At 40.9% G+C, this 18533-nt stretch overlaps 1 protein-coding gene across 1 annotated transcript in view; it reads left to right on the top strand.

Annotated features, from left to right (window-relative positions):
- Nucleotides 1-18533, top strand: part of tmem198a (transmembrane protein 198a) — a 62318-nt gene that overhangs the window by 32687 nt on the left and 11098 nt on the right. Inside the window, exons 3-6 of the mRNA XM_062070451.1 lie at nucleotides 8676-8841; nucleotides 11902-12140; nucleotides 12234-12446; nucleotides 15436-15559. Coding sequence (XP_061926435.1) covers nucleotides 8742-8841; nucleotides 11902-12140; nucleotides 12234-12446; nucleotides 15436-15559 — 676 coding nt within the window. The 5' untranslated portion in view covers nucleotides 8676-8741. The remainder of the gene's footprint in view (nucleotides 1-8675; nucleotides 8842-11901; nucleotides 12141-12233; nucleotides 12447-15435; nucleotides 15560-18533) is intronic.

Raw genomic sequence — 18533 nt, 5'->3', positions numbered from 1 at the left:
CTGGGGAATCTGTGGTGGGCTCTCCTATTTCTGAGGCTGAGGTTGCCGAGGTAGTTAAAAAGCTCCTCGGTGGCAAGGCCCCGGGGGTGGATGAGATCCGCCCGGAGTTCCTCAAGGCTCTGGATGTTGTGGGGCTGTCTTGGTTGACAAGACTCTGCAACATCGCGTGGACATCGGGGGCGGTACCTCTGGATTGGCAGACCGGGGTGGTGGTTCCTCTCTTTAAGAAGGGGAAACGGAGGGTGCGTTCCAACTATCGTGGGATCACACTCCTCAGCCTTCCCGGTAAGGTCTATTCAGGTGTACTGGAGAGGAGGCTACGCCGGATAGTCGAAACTCGGATTCAGGAGGAACAGTGTGGTTTTCGTCCTGGTCGTGGAACTGTGGACTAGCTCTATACTCTCAGCAGGGTCCTTGAGGGTGCATGGGAGTTTGCCCAACCAGTGTACATGTGTTTTGTGGACTTGGAGAAGGCATTCGACCGTGTACCCCGGGAAGTCCTGTGGGGAGTGCTCAGAGAGTATGGGGTATCGGACTGTCTTATTGTGGCGATCCGCTCCCTGTATGATCAGTGTCAGAGTTTGGTCCGCATTGCCGGCAGTAAGTCGGACCCGTTTCCAGTGAGGGTTGGACTCCACCAAGGCTGCCCTTTGTCACCGATTCTGTTCATAACCTTTATGGACAGAATTTGTAGGCGCAGTCAGGGCGTTGAGGGGATCCGGTTTGGTAGCTGCAGGATTAGGTCTGTGCTATTTGCAGATGATGTGGTCCTGATGGCTTCATCTGGCCAAGATCTTCAGCTCTCACTGGATCGGTTCGCAGCCGAGTGTGAAGCGACTGGATGGGAATCAGCACCTCCAAGTCAGAGTCCATGGTTCTCGCCGGGAAAAGGGTGGAGTGCCATCTCCGGGTTGGGGAGGAGATCTTGCCCCAAGTGGAGGAGTTCAAGTACCTCGGAGTCTTGTTTACGAGTGAGGGAAGAGTGGATGGTGAGATCGACAGGCGGATCGGTGCGGCATCTTCAGTAATGCGGACGCTGTATCGATCCGTTGTGGTGAAGAAGGAGCTGAGCCGGAAGGCAAAGCTCTCGATTTACCGGTCGATCTACGTTCCCATCCTCACCTATGGTCATGAGCTTTGGGTCATGACCGAAAGGACAAGATCACGGGTACAAGCGGCCGAAATGAGTTTCCTCCGCCGGGTGGTGGGTCTCTCCCTTAGAGATAGGGTGAGAAGCTCTGCCATCCGGGAGGAACTCAAAGTAAAGCCACTGCTCCTCCACATCAAGAGGAGCCAGATGAGGTGGTTCGGGCATCTGGTCAGGATGCCACCCGAACGCCTCCCTAGGGAGGTGATTAGGGCACGTCCGACCGGTAGGAGGCCACGGGGAAGACCCAGGACACGTTGGGAAGACTATGTCTCCCGGCTGGCCTGGGAACGCCTTGGGATCCCCCGGGAGGAGCTGGACGAAGTGGCTGGGGAGAGGGAAGTCTGGGCTTCCCTGCTTAGGCTGCTGCCCCCGCGACCCGACCCCGGTAAGCGGAAGAAGATGGATGGATGGATGGATGGATGGATGGCATTTGATGCCTGCAACATGTTTCAAAAAAGCTGGCACAAGTGGCAAAAAAGAGTGAGAAAGTTGAGGAATGCTCATCAAAGACTTTTTTGGAACATCCCACAGGTGAACAGGCTAATTGGGAACAGGTGGGTGCCATGATTGGGTATAAAAGCAGCTTCCATGAAATGCTCAGTCATTCACAAACAAGGACGGGGCGAGGGTCACCACTTTGTCAACAAATGCCTGAGCAAATTGTTTAAGAACAACATTTCTCAACAAGGAATTTAGGGATTTCACCATCTACGCTCCGTAATATCATCAAAAGGTTGAGAGAATCTGGAGAAATCACTGCACGTAAGCCATGATATTACACACCTTGGACCCCTCAGGCGGTACTGTATCAAAAAGCCACATCAGTGTGTAAAGGATATCACCACATGGGCTCAGGAACACTTCAGAAAACCACTGTCAGTAACTACAGTTGGTTGCTACATCTGTAAGTGCAAGTTAAAACTCTACTATGCAAAGCCAAAGCCATTCATCAACAACACCCAGAAACGCTTCGCTGGGCCCGAGCTCATCTAAGATGGACTGATGCAAAGTGGAGAAGTGTTCTGTGGTCTGACGAGTCCACATTTCAAATTGTTTTTGGAAGCTGTGGACCAAAGAGGGAAAGAAGCATCCGGACTGTTCTAGGGTGAAAGTGTAAAAGGCAGCATGTGTGATGGTATGGGGGTGTATTAGTGGCCAAGACATGTTCTAGGGTGAAAGTGTAAAAGCCAGCATGTGTGATGGTATGGGGGTGTATTAGTGGTCAAGGCATGGGTAACTTACACATCTGTGAAGGCACCATTCATGCTGAAAGGTACATACAGCTTTTGGAGCAACATATGTTGCCATCCAAGCAACGTTACCATGGACGCCCCTGCTTATTTCAGCAAGACGACGCCAAGCCACGTGTTACAACAGCGTGGCTTCATAGTAAAAGAGTGCGGGTACTAGACTGGCCTGCCTGTAGTCCAGACATTGAAAATGTGTGAAGGCTAAAATATGAGAAGGGAGACTGTTGAACAACTTAAGCTGTACATCAATTCCACGTCACCATTAGGGTAGAAGAAGTGACCACATCTGATCCTCTTCACACCCGCGTCGCACTGCCTTGCTCAAGGGCACCTCTAGAGCGCTCAGGAAATAAACCCTGGCCCGACTGCTACCACTAAAGACTAAGCTACTACAGCCTCTGTATTAATGCTAATCAGCTCTGCAGTCATGCAAGGAGCTAACACCCTCTTCATCCTCATGGAGGTCCACGCCCGAGAACTAGGACAACCATGCAAGGGATTTTGCTCTTCCTTTATAGAAACACTCTTGGTGTTTTAGGAACTGACTTAAGCATCATGGATGCTAGGAACCTGGAGAAGAGTCTTAGTGATTGATGGAGGCAAACCAAACACAACATGGATGTATTGTGTCTAGGCACGGGTACTGTTCACTTTATGACCCTTACAGTACTTAGTCCTGTTACCTGGGACTCCATACCAGTACTTAACCCATACAGTACTTAGTCCTGTTACCTGGGACTCCATACCAGTAACCATACAGTACTTAGTCCTGTTACCTGGGACTCCATACCAGTACTTAACCCATGCAGTACTTAGTCCTGTTACCTGGGACTCCATACCAGTACTTAACCCATGCAGTACTTAGTCCTGTTACCTGGGACTCCATACCAGTACTTATTTGTGCTACATTTGTGTGTGTCAATTAAGGCTGAAACGACGCGTCGACGTAGTCGACGTCATCGGTTACGTAAATACGTCGACGCCGTTTTTGTGCGTCGACGCGTCGCATAATGACGTCACACTACCGTCATGGCGAAGAGCAAAGCAGACGATCAAAGAAGACGATGCGAGCGGTGCGAGCGAGGGGGGAAAAGCATGCCAAAAGTGGTCAAAAGTGTGGGAGTATTTCAATAAACGGCCTAATAATGTTGTTGTATGCACACTGTGTCGAGCGTAAATGGCCTATCATAGCAGCACAACGGCAATGAACCAACATTTGAAAAGAAAACCATCAACTAGTCAATCGTCCGCGCGAGCATACGTTGTCATCATTACACAAAAACATGAACGTGTCATTTGTATCTGCTAGGGGTGTAACGGTACGTGTTTTGTATTGAACCGTTTCGGTACGGGGCTTTCGGTTCGGTACGGGGGTGTACCGAACGAGTTTCTAAGCTAAAGTCTTAACAAGCTGCTTTGCTCCGTCTGCCTCTGTCTCAGCACGCAGCATTGTCCCACCCATACAACCATCTGATTGGTACACACGCAGCATTGTCCCACCCACACAACCATCTGATTGGTACACACGCAGCATTGTCCCACCCACACAACCATCTGATTGGTACACACGAAGCATTATCAGCCAATCAGCAGTGCGTATTCAGAGCGCATGTAGTCAGCGCTTCAGGGTGGAGCAGATAGGTGTTTAGCAGGTGAGCATCAGGCAGCGGACTCTCCCCAAATGATAATAAACACCTCCCAGTCAACTACTAGTAACATCACTATGAGCCCGTTGACCTTCTAGAAACTTAAACTGCAGCTCAGCTCGCTCGCAATCCTGGCTCGAGGTGAAGGCTAATTAGCTCTCAGTTCCAGCCACATCGACCCCTTCTGAGCGCCTATTTTCAGCTGCTGGGAATATTGTAAACAAGAAAAGAACCAGAGCATGTAGACATGCTAACATTTCTTCATTACAACTGTTAGACACTCACTGGAATGAGTAGAATTGGTTATTGTGTACTGTGTTGGACTGGATGTTTATTTTGCACATTTTAAAAGCAATATTTAATGTTTACAGTGCTCCAGAATATTTAGATTGGCACTTTTTTGTATTGGATGTTTATCTTTATTTTTGCACATTTTAGCAAATAAGCAATACTTTCACTTTTGTTGAAATGTTTACACTGTTGTTACAGAATATTTCGTTTTGCACTTTTTTGTATTGGATGTTTATCTTTATTTTTGCACATTTTAAAGCAAAATAAGCAATACTTTTACTTTTGAAATGCTTATACTATTGCAGAATATTAAGATTTGCACTGGATGTTGACTTTTATATTTGCACATTAAAAAGCAAATAAGCTACTTTTAATTTTGTTAAATGTTAAAAGTTTTAAATGTTTACATTGTTACAGAATATTTAGTCATGTTGTTGTCAATGTTGACTGAGTGGCCATACTTCTTTTTTTTTGTAAATAAAAGCCATGCCTTTTGAAAAAACGGGCCTACATTTATTTTTTCATCTTCATTTTGAATAAAAAAATAATCGGCAAAAGGAAAAAATAATCTAGAGATTAATCGAAAAAATAATCTATAGATTAACCGATTAATCGAAAAAATAATCTATAGATTAATCGATAGAAAAATAATCGTTAGCTGCAGCCTTAGTGTCAATAAATACGAAATGAGGTAATTCCTGGAGGAATGGTGTGTGAATGTTCCCATGCTGAAGTGGAAGTGAAATGCTGACAGAATATAAGAATAGTTTGAATGTTGAAGAGTTAGAATTTCCAGGAAAACCGGAATTAGGTTTGGAACTTGGAAAGTGATAGTTTGAATGTCCAGGATGAGTTGAATGTGTTGAAGGTGGAATGGTTTGAATGGGTTGAAAAATGTGGGAATTGTGCAACTTGGAAAAATGTCCCATTCTTTTTGAATGGGAACTTCCTGGAAATTTTGGGAAAAGCGGGATTGTTTTTTAAAATGATTAGAAGCATGAATGTCCTGAAAGAGAAGAATTGGTGGGTGTTGGAATTGTTTAAACAGGTCAAGAAATGTTGAAGTAGTAACAGTTTTTTGATTGAAAAATGGTATTATGGAATTTTGGGAAAACCGGGAATTTTTCAAGTTCTTAAACCAACTTGGTTTTTGTCCTGACTAAGAGGAATGTTTTGACAGTGGAACGCTTGAAACGGGTTGAAAAATGTGAAAGGAGTCATCGCACTAAAAAGGTTTGAAATAGGTCACAAAAAATGGGAATTCCTGGAAATGTTGGGAAACGCTGGATTTAAAAAAAATGATTATGAGCATGAATGTCCTGAATGAGCTGAATTGGTTGGGGTTGGAATTGTTTAAATCAGTCAAAAAAGTTTTTTAATTGAGAAATAGTATTATGGAAATTCGGGAAAACCAGGAAATTTTCAAGTTCTGTTTTCAAGTTTTTGTACTGACTAAGAGGAATGTTTTGAAATGGGTTGAAAAACGTGAAAGGAGTCATCGCACTAAAACAAGTTTGAAATAAGGTTAGAAAAAAAATGAATTCCTGGAAATTTGTTAAACGTGGAAAAATGGTTGTTTGAATTTCCAGGATGAGTTAAATGTGTTGAAGGTGGAATGCTTTGAATGGGTTGAAAAATGTGGGAATTGTGCAAGTTGGAAAAATGTCCCATTCATCTTCAATGGGAACTTCCTGGAAATTTTGGGAAAAGCGGGAATTTTTTTTGGAAAATGATTATGAGCATGAATGTTCTGAATGAGATGAATTGGTTGGTGTTGGTATTGTTTAAATCTGTCAAAAAAAATGTTTAATTGAGAAATAGTATTATGGAAATTCAGGAAAACCAGGAAATTTTCAAGTTCTGTTTTCAAGTTTTGTCCTGACTAAGAGGAATGTTTTGACAGTGGAACGGAGTGAAAGGAGTCATCGCACTAAAAAAAAGGTTGGAAATAAGGTTAGAAAAAATAGGAATTCCTGGAAATTTGTTGAACGTGGAAAAATGGTTGTTTGAATGTCCAGGATGAGTTGAATGTGTTGAAGGTGGAATGCTTTGAATGGGTAGAAAAATGTGGGAATTGTGCAACTTGGAAAAATGTCCCATTCTTTTTGAATGGGAACTTCCTGGAAATTTTGGGAAAAGCGGGATTGTTCTTTAAAATGATTAGAAGCATGAATATCCTGAATGAGAAGAATTGGTTGGTGTTGGAATTGTTTCAATCGCTCAAGAAATGTTGAAGTAGTAACAGTTTTTTAATTGAAAAATGGTATTACGGAATTTCGGGAAAACCGGGAATTTTTCAAGTTCTTAAACCACCTTGGTTTTTCTCCTGACTAAGAGGAATGTTTTGACAGTGGAACGCTTGAAATGGGTTGAAAAATGTGAAAGGATTCATCACACTAAAAAAAGGTTGGAAATAAGGTTAGAAAAAAAAGTAATTCCTGGAAATTTGTTTAATGTGGAAAAATGGTTGTTTGAACTTCCAGGATGAGTTAAATGTGTTGAAGGTGGAATGGTTTGAATGGGTTGAAAAATGTGGGAATTGTGCAAGTTGGAAAAATGTCCCATTCTTTTTGAATGGGAACTTCCTGGAAATGTTGGGAAAAGCTGGGTTTTTTTTGGAAAATGATTTATGAGCATGAATGTCCTGAATGAGATGAATTGGTTGGTGTTGGAATTGTTTAAATCTGTCAAAAAAGTTTTTTAATTGAGAAATAGTATTATGGAAATTCGGGAAAACCAGGAAATTTTCAAGTTCTGTTTTCAAGTTCTGTCCTGACTAAGAGGAATACGCACTGAAAAAAGGTTGGAAATGAGGTTAGAAAAAAAACAGGAATTCCTGGAAATTTGTTGAACGTGGAAAAATGGTTGTTTGAATTTCCAGGATGAGTTGAAGGTAGAATGCTTTGAATGGGTTGAAAAATGTGGGAATTGTGCAACTTGGAAAAATGTCCCATTCATCTTCAATGGGAACTTCCTGGAAATTTTGGGAAAAGCAGGATTTAAAAAAAAAAATGATTATGAGCATGAATGTCCTGAATGAGCTGAATTGGTTGGTGTTGGAATTGTTTCAATCTGTCAAAAAGTTTTTTTAATTGAGAAATAGTATTATGGAAATTCGGGAAAACCAGGAAATTTTCAAGTTCTGTTTTCAAGTTTTTGTCCTGACTAAGAGGAATGTTTTGAAATGGGTTGAAAAATGTGAAAGGAGTCATCACACTAAAACAAGTTTGAAATAAGGTTAGAAAAAAAAGGAATTCCTGGAAATTTGTTGAACGTGGAAAAATGGTTGTTTGAATGTCCAGGATGAGTTAAATGTGTTGAAGGTAGAATGCTTTGAATGGGTTGAAAAATGTGGGAATTGTGCAACTTGGAAAAATGTGCCATTCATCTTCAATGGGAACTTCCTGGAAATTTTGGGAAAAGCGGGATTTTTTTTGGAAAATGATTATGAGCATGAATGTCCTGAATGAGCTGAATTGGTTGGTGTTGGAATTGTTTCAATCTGTCAAAAAAGTTTTTTAATTGAGAAATAGTATTATGGAAATTCTGGAAAACCAGGAAATGTTCAAGTTCTGTTTTCAAGTTTTGTCCTGACTAAGAGGAATGTTTTGACAGTGAAAGGAGTCATCACACTAAAAAAAGGTTGGAAATAAGGTTAGAAAAAAAAGGAATTCCTGGAAATTTGTTGAACGTGGAAAAATGGTTGTTTGAATGTCCAGGATGAGTTGAATGTGTTGAAGGTGGAATGGTTTGAAAAATGTGGAAATGGTGAAAGTTTTAAAAATGGCCAATTCATCTTGAATGGGAAAAATATCCCTGAAAACTAGGAATTCTTGGAAATCTAGGAATTTTTTTAAATTGTTGAAGGAGAGCACACACTTTTGAAAATGTTGAACATTTTGGAGTTGGAACGGTTTGGATGGGATGAAAAATTGTGGAACTTTGAAAAATGTCCCATTGAAATTTCATGAAAATGTGGGAATTTTGGGAAAAGCGGGAATTTTTTTAGAAAATGTTAAAATACTTGAATGTTCTGAATGAGTTGAAATGGTTGGTGTTGGGATTTTTCCAATCGGTTCGAGAAATGTCGACGTCGTAACATTTTTAATCGAGAAATGGTATTCCAGGAATTTCGGGAAAACCGGGAATTGTTCCAGTTCAAAAAGCAACTTTGTTTTTTTCCTGATTAAGAGGAATGTTTGGACGGTTGAAGTGGGTTGAAAAATGTGGAAGGAGTAGTCTACAGAATAAAGGGTGGAAATATGGCTTTGCAAAAGCAGGAATTCTGGAAAATCCTGGAATTGTTGATCTTCACAGTTCTCCTACTTTCTTCTGCAGGTTGTCACGTCTCCACAGGTGAGGCCCCTCCACCCCTACAAGCTGGCCCCCCTGACGAGGGCCACCATGGACCTGTGTGAGCAGGAGCTGGAGAGGAGATACGAGATGGTGCCCTCGGTGGTGTGCTCCATCAGCTGCCTCTTTGGAGTCATCTACTGCTTCTTTGGTACGTCACGCTCCACCTCTCGACCTGCCGCTGCTCAAATGTCACTCAGTGTCCTCATGCGTTAATAACCTGCATACGTCAATCAACAAAAAACTAATTCATAAAAGTGTTCAAACTAAAGTCTTAGCCGAAAAAGGGATGTTGTGAAGAAGATAATAAATAATATTATAAGTTGTGTTTAGTGTTTCCATTGCACACATCAAAGTGAGTCTGGCACATGGACACACCTCTCTGAAGCACCTCCATCATTGTGTCTTGCATTCAAGTCCTTTTATTTCAACAACAATTAGTGTTTGAGAAGTGGAATTATTGTGAAGGGACATGTTTGTGCTGAAAGAAGGATAAGAAGTCAGGTGACCAACAATGAGGGCCCACAATGGCCAGAGGGGGCCAAGTGTTTGACTTACAGACTTCAGGACAGACTCCTAAAGCAGATTTTATATAAAAAAGGCTCTGCTCACCTTGTATTGGCCATTTGAGTCTGTCCAGAAGATTGCAAGAAGTCATCAATCAACAGCGTTCCATCTCGGACGAAGCCCCCAAATTGTTGCGTCGACCAGCATTCCTCCAATGGGGAATTCAAATTGCTAGTCTCTCCCAGATTCTTTTTATGGCACATAAGCTGATATTTATATTCAATCAACAGGCAGCAGTTGGTATTTTGTGGTTTATTCTCCAAGCTAAGAGGACAAACTGAGACCAATCCAGCACACCAGCGTTCCCCAGCCCGGTCCAGATCGGTCTAGCTCGGTCTCCCCCCCGGAAGTCCCGTGATCTTCCCTCTGTCCCCCGCCTGCTGTTTCCCCAGTCTAGCTGTGCTCCTTATCTTAGGAATGTAATGGCAGTCTCAACAAAGAGAATAAACAGCGCTCTGACTCTAACCAAGGACACTCGAATCCAAGCACTTTGTACCACACGAGACATTAGCTGATGTAAATATGACTATAGGAGTTTTTAGAAAGGAGTAACACTTAAATATGGATATGATTCTGATCTGCTTCCAACAGTAGCAAATGAAAATCTCCTATTTCATTTGCTGCTATTGTTGTAGATGAGAGGTGTCCACACCGCGACACGTAAATACCAGGTGGTCTCTGAATGTTACATGTTTGCTGCCATCTTGTGGACAATGCCAGTAAATCAGATCGATGATCCTTGAAAGTATTTTTGAAATAGTAGCACAGCATTTACTCATGTGACACAATCCAAACAACCTTCCCTAGTCATGGTGCAGCTAACATAAAGGTCCGCACACGGTCACACGTAACACAACATGCTCACTGCACACCATTAAACTTTTCAAAATCAGAGTGCATGATGGGAAACGCGTCCAACACTCTCTTCGCACGTATCCGTGTTTGCCGCATTTTAGCTGCTCGATATTTCTCATTGATTACAAAACTTGAGGGAGGTCCTCACGGAAGTAAACAAGGTAGGAGTCAAACTTTCACATCAATTATATGCATTATATATCCATTATATTAATTATATATCCATTATAATGATATAATATGTACACACACATAGAATATATATATATATACATGTATGTATATATATATATATATATATATATATATATATATATATATATATATATATATATATATATATATATATATATATATATATACATATATATATATATATATGTATATATATATATATATATATATATATATATATATATATATATATATATATATGTGTATATATATGTGTGTGTATATATGTATATATATGCATGTATATGTATATATATATATATATATAATATATATGTATGTATATATATGTATGTATGTATATATATGTATGTATGTATATATATATATATGTATATTTATATGTATATATATATATATGTATATCTATATATGTATATGTGTATATATATGTATATATATACGTATGCATATATATATATACACCTGACATACACTGTAATGATACCAAGTACAGGAGCGTATCCAGTCGATACTACTATGATTACATCGATTTTTTGGCATCACAACTTCTTCTTTAGTTTTTTTTCAATTCATATTATGTTAATAAAGTCAGTAAATATGTCCCTGGACACATGAGGACTTTGAATATGACCAATGTATGATCCTGTAACTACTTGGTATCGGATCCATACCTAAATGTGTGGTATCATCCAAATTTAGTGTCAAGTATCAAAGAAGAGAAGAATAAGTGATTATTACATTTGAACAGAAGTGTAGATAGAACATGTTCAAACAGAAAATAAGCAGATATTAACAGTAAATGAAAAAGTAGATTAATAATCATTTTTTACAGTTTGTCCCTCATAATGTGTACAAAATAATAGGTGTATAAATGACACAATATGTTACTGCATACGTCAGCAGACTAATTAGGAGTCTTTGTTTGTTTACTTACTACTAAAAGACAAGTTGTCTATTTTATTTAAGGACTAAATGACAATAATAAACATATGTTTCATGTACACTAACATTTGTTGTTACAATAAAGACAATAATTTAATTTTTTGTGGTGCCCTTTATTTAGAAAAGTACCGAAAAGTATCAAAATACATTTTGGTACCGGTACCAAAATGGGACAACACAAGTTCAGTGTAAAAAAAAAAAATCAGTGCGGAAAAATGTGTTCATACTCAAGACTCGCTTCCGGTAAATTAATAAATAGTCCTTGGAAAAAACTTAAGTTTGTTTTCCGCCATGGTGGTGAGGATTAGTGTCTTAGAAGCGGCTTCACACTGTGGATAGTTGACGCGCTTGTTGCAGCGTCCTCTCAAATCTGAGCAACTGTTCCGTTAAGAAACGCTAACTCCTGGAATTCCCGATTGTGTGTAAGAAGGAATCCAGAAGTGTAGTCGTGTCCCCCTCAATCTTTGGCCATGGAAATACTGGGGCTGAAGATCGCCTGAGTTCAATTGCCAATCAGATAAAAAAAGGCCAATATTGGCGCCCGATCTGATCTCAGGATCGGTATCAGGACATACCAAGCCATACCAACTAAAGCCCTTTCAAACAGTTTTCGAGTGCTTGTCTGAACTGCCCGTGTGTTTCTCCTCAGGCTACAGATGCTTCAAGGCGGTGTTGTTCCTCACCGGCCTCATGTTCGGCTCCGTGGTCATCTTCATGCTGTGCTACAAGGAGAGAGTGATGGACACTCAGCTCAGCATCGAGGCGTCAGTGGGCATCGGCCTTGGCATCGGGACCTTGTGCGGCCTGGTGACCATGTTGGTTCGTAGCGTGGGACTGTTCATGGTGGGCCTGCTGCTGGGCCTGCTGGTTGGCGTGGCTTCCCTGGTGGTAAGAAGACAACGAATTGTTGTCACGTGCTTCAGTCCGACTGAAAAGTCCAGACAATTTGCTAAGCTTTGTCTTCACTCTTCTGCCGATAAGGTCATGGAGGAATTTTACCATCCTAAAACAGTCTGGGTTCCTCTTGGAATTCTCCTGGGCTCTGGGACCTTGTTTGCCGTCCTTACTCTTCAGTGGCAACGCTGCTTCGTCACCTTCTCCACAGCCACCTTCGGCTCGGCCGTCATCACCATCACAGTGGACTACTTCATAGAGCTGTTTGCCTTGGTCAACTACGTGTTCGAGAGACTCAAGGTACTTCTGCAGTTTCTGACTGAACTGTTCATAGCTAACACGGAGCGATGCTACTCATCACTCGAGGTTGAGAACAAGTTGCTTGGCTGAGAAATCCAGGTAGCACATTTCAGATGACTGTCCAGCGATTTCCATGATAACGGAGACATTTCCTTCCATTGTGTACTTTCAAGTCCAGGTCTTGGTACACGTACATGGATGGTCTTGCCTTCGCTAAGATTAGAGTGACGAACACCGCGCCACTGAAATGTTTACAAGATGGTGACAGAAGGGGGTCCGGGTTTCTTGTGTTTGCCTTTTCATAGAGTGGTTGCCTTACTGGGCTAATGACCCACTCTGTCCAGTGACCACAGCCAATCATCTCCTCTTTGGGGGCTCGCCTTGGTCCAAGTACGTGAACGTTGTCCTGAAACAGGACTCTGTCCTGGCCGTCAGTTTGATCGATTGAACCAACCAACACCCTCTCCTCAAAAAGTTTGACCGGCCAGCTGAAGCCATTGCCCGGGGCTTGGCATAGGGAGCCAGAAGTGAGAGTTTTAGGACAATAAGAGCTCACCGTTTTTCTCGTTTCCTCAACAAGGGGTACAGCTGCCAGGATACATCGAAGGTGCTACCTCTCCCAGAGCCCCTTAACCCTCAGATTTGACACCATTGAGCTGATATCAAATCAGAGAGCAGGATGTGGAGTTGAAAAATAATATGCCATGCCGGCCATTGTGGCTGGCCTAAGTGTGCGTTGGTAAAACCTCCAACCCTGACAATCTCAAGAGCAGTTCTGGTTACTGGGTTGATAGCTGGGGCTTTTAGCTCAGTAGCTCGCACTCATCCGTCATGCCGGACAACCCAGGTATGAACAAAAAAAGACGGGACTGAAACAGGCGGGTTAGGATGGTGCCGTGACCTGGATGAGAGTGAAGTTTAGTGGGGTGAGTGTAACAGAGTCCGGTCAGTCAAGTGTACGTTGGTAAAACGTCCAACCCCGACAACCTCAAAAACAGTTTGAGTTACTGGGTTGTAAAGGAGGCTGACCAGTCAAGTGTACGTTGGCATACCTCACTTCCTGACAACCTCAAGAGCAGTGCTGGCTATCGGGTTGAAAGCCCGGGACTTTGGTTCGGTAGTTGAGACTCTGATCTCTCAGGTTCGAGTCCTAGGCGGAACAGGAAAGCAGGGACTAAACCACATGGGTAACAGTGGTGCCGTGAGAGTGAGGTTTAGTGGGGTGAGTGTAACAGTTTCCGGTCAGTCAAGTGTACGTTGGTAAAACCTCCAACCCTGACAACCTCAAAAACAGTTCTAGTTACTGGGTTCATAGCTGGGGCTTTTAGCTCTGTAGCTCGCACTCATCCGTCATGCCGGACAACCCAGGTATGAACAAAAAAAGACGGGACTGAACCAGGCGGGTTAGAATGGTGCCGTGACCTGGATGAGAGTGAGGTTTAGGGGGGTGAGTGTAAAGGAGGCTGGCCAGTCAAGTGTACGTTGGTATACCTCACTTCCTGACAACCTCAAGAGCAGTGCTGGCTATCGGGTTGAAAGATCGGGACTTTGGCTCGGTAGTTGGCACGCTCATCTCTCAGATTCCAGTCCTAGGCGGAACAGGAAAGCAGGGACTAAACCACAAGGGTAACAGCGGTGCCGTGACCCTGTCTAAATAAAGGGGACCACAGAAAATGTCATTATTGTCTTTATTGTAACAACAAATGTTAGTGTACATGAAACATATGTTTATTATTGTCATTTAGTCCTTAAATAAAATAGTGAACATACTAGACAACTTGTCTTTTAATAGTAAGTAAACAAACAAAGACTCCTAATTAGTCTGCTGACGTATGCAGTAACATATTGTGTCATTTATACACACATTATGAGGGACAAACTGTAAAAATTGATTATTCATCCACTTGTTCATTTACTGTTAATATCTGCTTATTTTCTGTTTGAACATGTTTTATCTACACTTCTGTTCAAATGTAATAATCACTTATTCTTCTCTTCTGTGATACTTTACATTAGTTTTGGGTGATACCACACATTTAGGTATGGATCCGATACCAAGTAGTTACAGGATCATACAATAAAATATAATACCTAATAAACCAATAATAATATGGTCAAAAAATACTGATGTAAAGGGTAGGTGTCGCTCTGTTTTCTGTTTCAACGTGTTCTATCTACACTTCTGTTAAAATATAATAATCACTTATTCTTCTCTTCTTTGATACTTTACATTAGTTTTGGATGATACCACACATTTAGGTATGGATGCGATACCAAGTAGTTACAGGATCATACATTGATCATAGTCAAAGTCCTCATGTGTCCAGGGACATATTTACTGACTTTATAAACATAATATACATTTAAAAAAAAGATGCTAAGATGCCGAAAAATATCGACGTAATCATAGTAGTATCGACTCGATACATGCTTGTACTTGATATCATAACAGTGGATGTTAGGTATCAATCCACCAATGGCGTTTGTTTACATTTTATGTCATGATGTGAAGGGGGGTGCGGGACCGGTACATTTCAGAGACAATATAGTACCGAAAATGATTCATTAGTATGGCGGTACTATACTAATACCGGTATACCGTACAACCCTAGTATGTAGTATAGTTGTATTAACACACATGACATGCTGCGTGTATCATGATCAATATTAAAGTGACTCGCTCCATGGACAGTTACGTGTTTGGTCCAGCTCGTGCGGGACATTTGCTCCGGTTTATTTGGGGAGGCACTCCATTTATGTCGAAATAGCTTGGCTTCAAATTCCACATTTTGCAGCTTCGAGTCACTCTCCTGTCCCAGCCACTCAAGACAATTCATATAGTTGATGTAGATGATCTATATCTGCTGTATTAATAAAAAGTACACAATCGTTACCCACAAGAATCCAATCAAACTTTGACAGTTCGAGCATTTGCACCATTTTTGTTGTGTTCTCTGCCAAGGATTAATCACCACTGTCACTGACACAGGTGGCGCCCAAGAAGCCAGTGTGCTGGTTCACCTGGGTCATTATGGGGGTGTGGCCTGTCCTGGCCCTGCTGGGAGTGCTTATTCAGTGGAAAGTCACCGCCGAGGGCTTTTCACACACAGAAGGTAAGAAACATCATTTTGTTTTTAGAATGGAGAAATGGAGTTTGGGAAAAAAATGCTTCATTGTGTTCCTTTGTCAACACAGGACACCTTCCTTTAGATGTGCTAAACAATTAACATTGCTATCTTAGTTTTTTGTGTTTTAGTTTTATCGCTAATACTCCTCATTAATAATCAATTAATCAATTAATTTCATGTAGAGGGGCCAATAAAAAAAGTAGCTGCTGGCCAGAAATGGCCCGCGGGCCTCACTTTGGACCACAATGTTATGGATGGAGGGAGGGAGTTGTGACAGCACATAACCACAAGGGGGCAATATTACTCTTGTGTTTTAGTTTTATCGCTAATACTCCTCATTATTAATCAATTAATTTCATGTAGAGGGGCCAATAAAAAAAGTAGCTGCTGGCCAGAAATGGCCCGCGTGCCGCACTTTGGACACCTCTGCTTTGTAGTCCACAATGTTATGGATGGAGTGAGGGAGTTGTGACAGCACAGAACCACAAGGGGGCAATATTACTCTTGTGTTTTAGTTTTATCGCTAATACTCCTCATTATTAATCAATTCATTTCATGTAGAGGGGCCAATAAAAAAAGTAGCTGCTGGCCAGAAATGGCCCGCGGGCCGCACTTTGGACACCTGCTTTATAGTCCACAATGTTATGGATGGAGGGAGGGAGTTGTGACAGCACATAACCACAAGAGGGCAATATTACTCTTGTGTTTTAGTTTTATCACTAATACTCCTCATTATTAATCAATTCATTTCATGTAGAGGGGCCAATAAAAAAAAGTAGCTGCTGGCCAGAAATGGCCTGCGGGCCTCACTTTGGACACCTCTGCTTTATAGTCCACAATGTTATGGATGGAGGGAGGGAGTTGTGACAGCACAGAACCACAAGGGGGCAATATTACTCTTGTGTTTTAGTTTTATCGCTAATACTCCTCATTATTAATCAATTCATTTCATGGAGAGGGGCCAATAAAAAAAAGTAGCTGCTGGCCAGAAATGGCCCGCGTGCCGCACTTTGGACTTCTCTGCTTTATAGTCCACAATGTTATAGATGGAGGGAGGGAGTTGTGACAGCACAGAACCACAAGGGGGCAATATTACTCTTGTGTTTTAGTTTTATCGCTAATACTCCTCATTATTAATCAATTCATTTAATGTAGAGGGGCCAATAAAAAAAGTAGCTGCTGGCCAGAAATGGCCCGCGTGCCGCACTTTGGACACCTCTGCTTTATAGTCCACAATGTTATGGATGGAGTGAGGGAGTTGTGACAGCACAGAACCACAAGGGGGCAATATTACTCTTGTGTTTTAGTTTTATCGCTAATACTCCTCATTATTAATCAAATAATTTCATGTAGAGGGGCCAATAAAAAAAGGAGCTGCAGGATTGTCCATGATGGCCAGCAGTTTGTCCAGTTTAAAAAATTACCCTAAAATTAATTTTAAAATTAAAGACAGATATTGGCAAAAAAAAGTTAAAAAAAATATAGATATTTGCAAAAAAAAATTCCCTAAAAAAACAACAACAAAAATAGATATCTGCATCCAAATCAACAATTATGATTTCCCAGAGTGGCTCCACAGGACAGAGTAAAAAAACAAATAAAATAAAAATATCCTTAAAAAAAAAATACAGATATTTAAAAAACTGTTTTAACAAATTACCCTAAAAAAACAAAAACAAAACAGATATTCTGAATTCCCCGAGTGGCTGGACAGGACAGTGAGGGGAAAAAAAATCCCTCGCTGATTTCTTAGCTGTACTTGGCTGAGAAAGCCAGACTTTAATTTAAAATTTTAAAAATGAATGAAAGTGGCAGCCATGTGGCCCTCAATGAAAACAGCTTTGACACCCCTGATGGATGGATGGATGGATGGATGGATGGATGGATGGATGGATGGATGGATGGATGAAACCAACAATCTTGGGTGGGGGGTGCAACTCATTACTGCAGCTAATTACCAAACACAGACAGATAAAAAGAGCAGAGCGTGTCAAAAAGAGGTATTTAGAGGGTAAAAACAGCGCGGGAGTCTCAAAGTGTCTCCCTGGGTGACAATTCTTTCTTTCTTTTCCTCCTCCCTTGATTGTAAAATGCTCCTTTTGCGTACCTACAAATGACTTCTGCAACACAGGAACATGAATGGCTGCTGCAATCTTATTAAAAAGGAGGTTATCTAAATTGGAATTCTAAAGAAAGCTGTTATTTGACAGATGGCAGCATGCTACCGTCACGCCAACACAAAAGATGATGTACAGTACATTGTGTCTTCTATGAGGGCATTCATTCATTTATTTCCATCTGTCCTGTCCACAAAAACTCATATTGCTGATGTAGATGCACATTTCTGCTGAATGAGCACAAAATATCAAGTACAGCTAAGAAATCAGTGAGGGATTTTTTTTCGCTCTATGTCCTGTCCAGCCACTCTGGGAATTCAGAATTGTTGATTTAGATGCAGATATCTGTTTTTTTGTTTTTTTTAGGGTCATTTTTTAAACCGTTTTTGTAAATATCTATTTTTTTTAAGGATATTCTTATTTTATTAGTTTTTTTACTCTGTCCTGTCCAGCCACTCTGGGAAATCATAATTGTTGATTTGGATGCAGATATTTTTTTGTTTGCTAATATCTGTATATTTTAGGGAACTTTTTTAATTCATTAATTTAATTTAATTTTTTTTGCAAATATCTGTATTTTTTTGATAGATGTTTTATTTTATTTATTTTCCTTTTCTTTTTTTCGCAAATATCTGTATTTAATTTGTATTGTTTTTTTTACTCTCCTGTCCAGCCACGCTGGGAAATCATAATTGTTGGTTTGGATGCAGATGTTTTTTTGTTTGTTTGTTTTTTAGGGAATTTAGTTTTTATAGTTTTTTGTTCTGTTTTGCAAGTATCTGTATTTTTTAGGGAAATTTTTAATTTGTTAATTTTATTTTTATTTGTTTGCAAATATCTGT

Source organism: Entelurus aequoreus, linkage group LG14 (assembly GCF_033978785.1).
Source record: "Entelurus aequoreus isolate RoL-2023_Sb linkage group LG14, RoL_Eaeq_v1.1, whole genome shotgun sequence".
Taxonomy (NCBI): domain Eukaryota; kingdom Metazoa; phylum Chordata; class Actinopteri; order Syngnathiformes; family Syngnathidae; genus Entelurus; species Entelurus aequoreus.
Note: the sequence above shows the minus strand (reverse complement) of the source record. Positions and strands in the feature narration are given on the sequence as shown.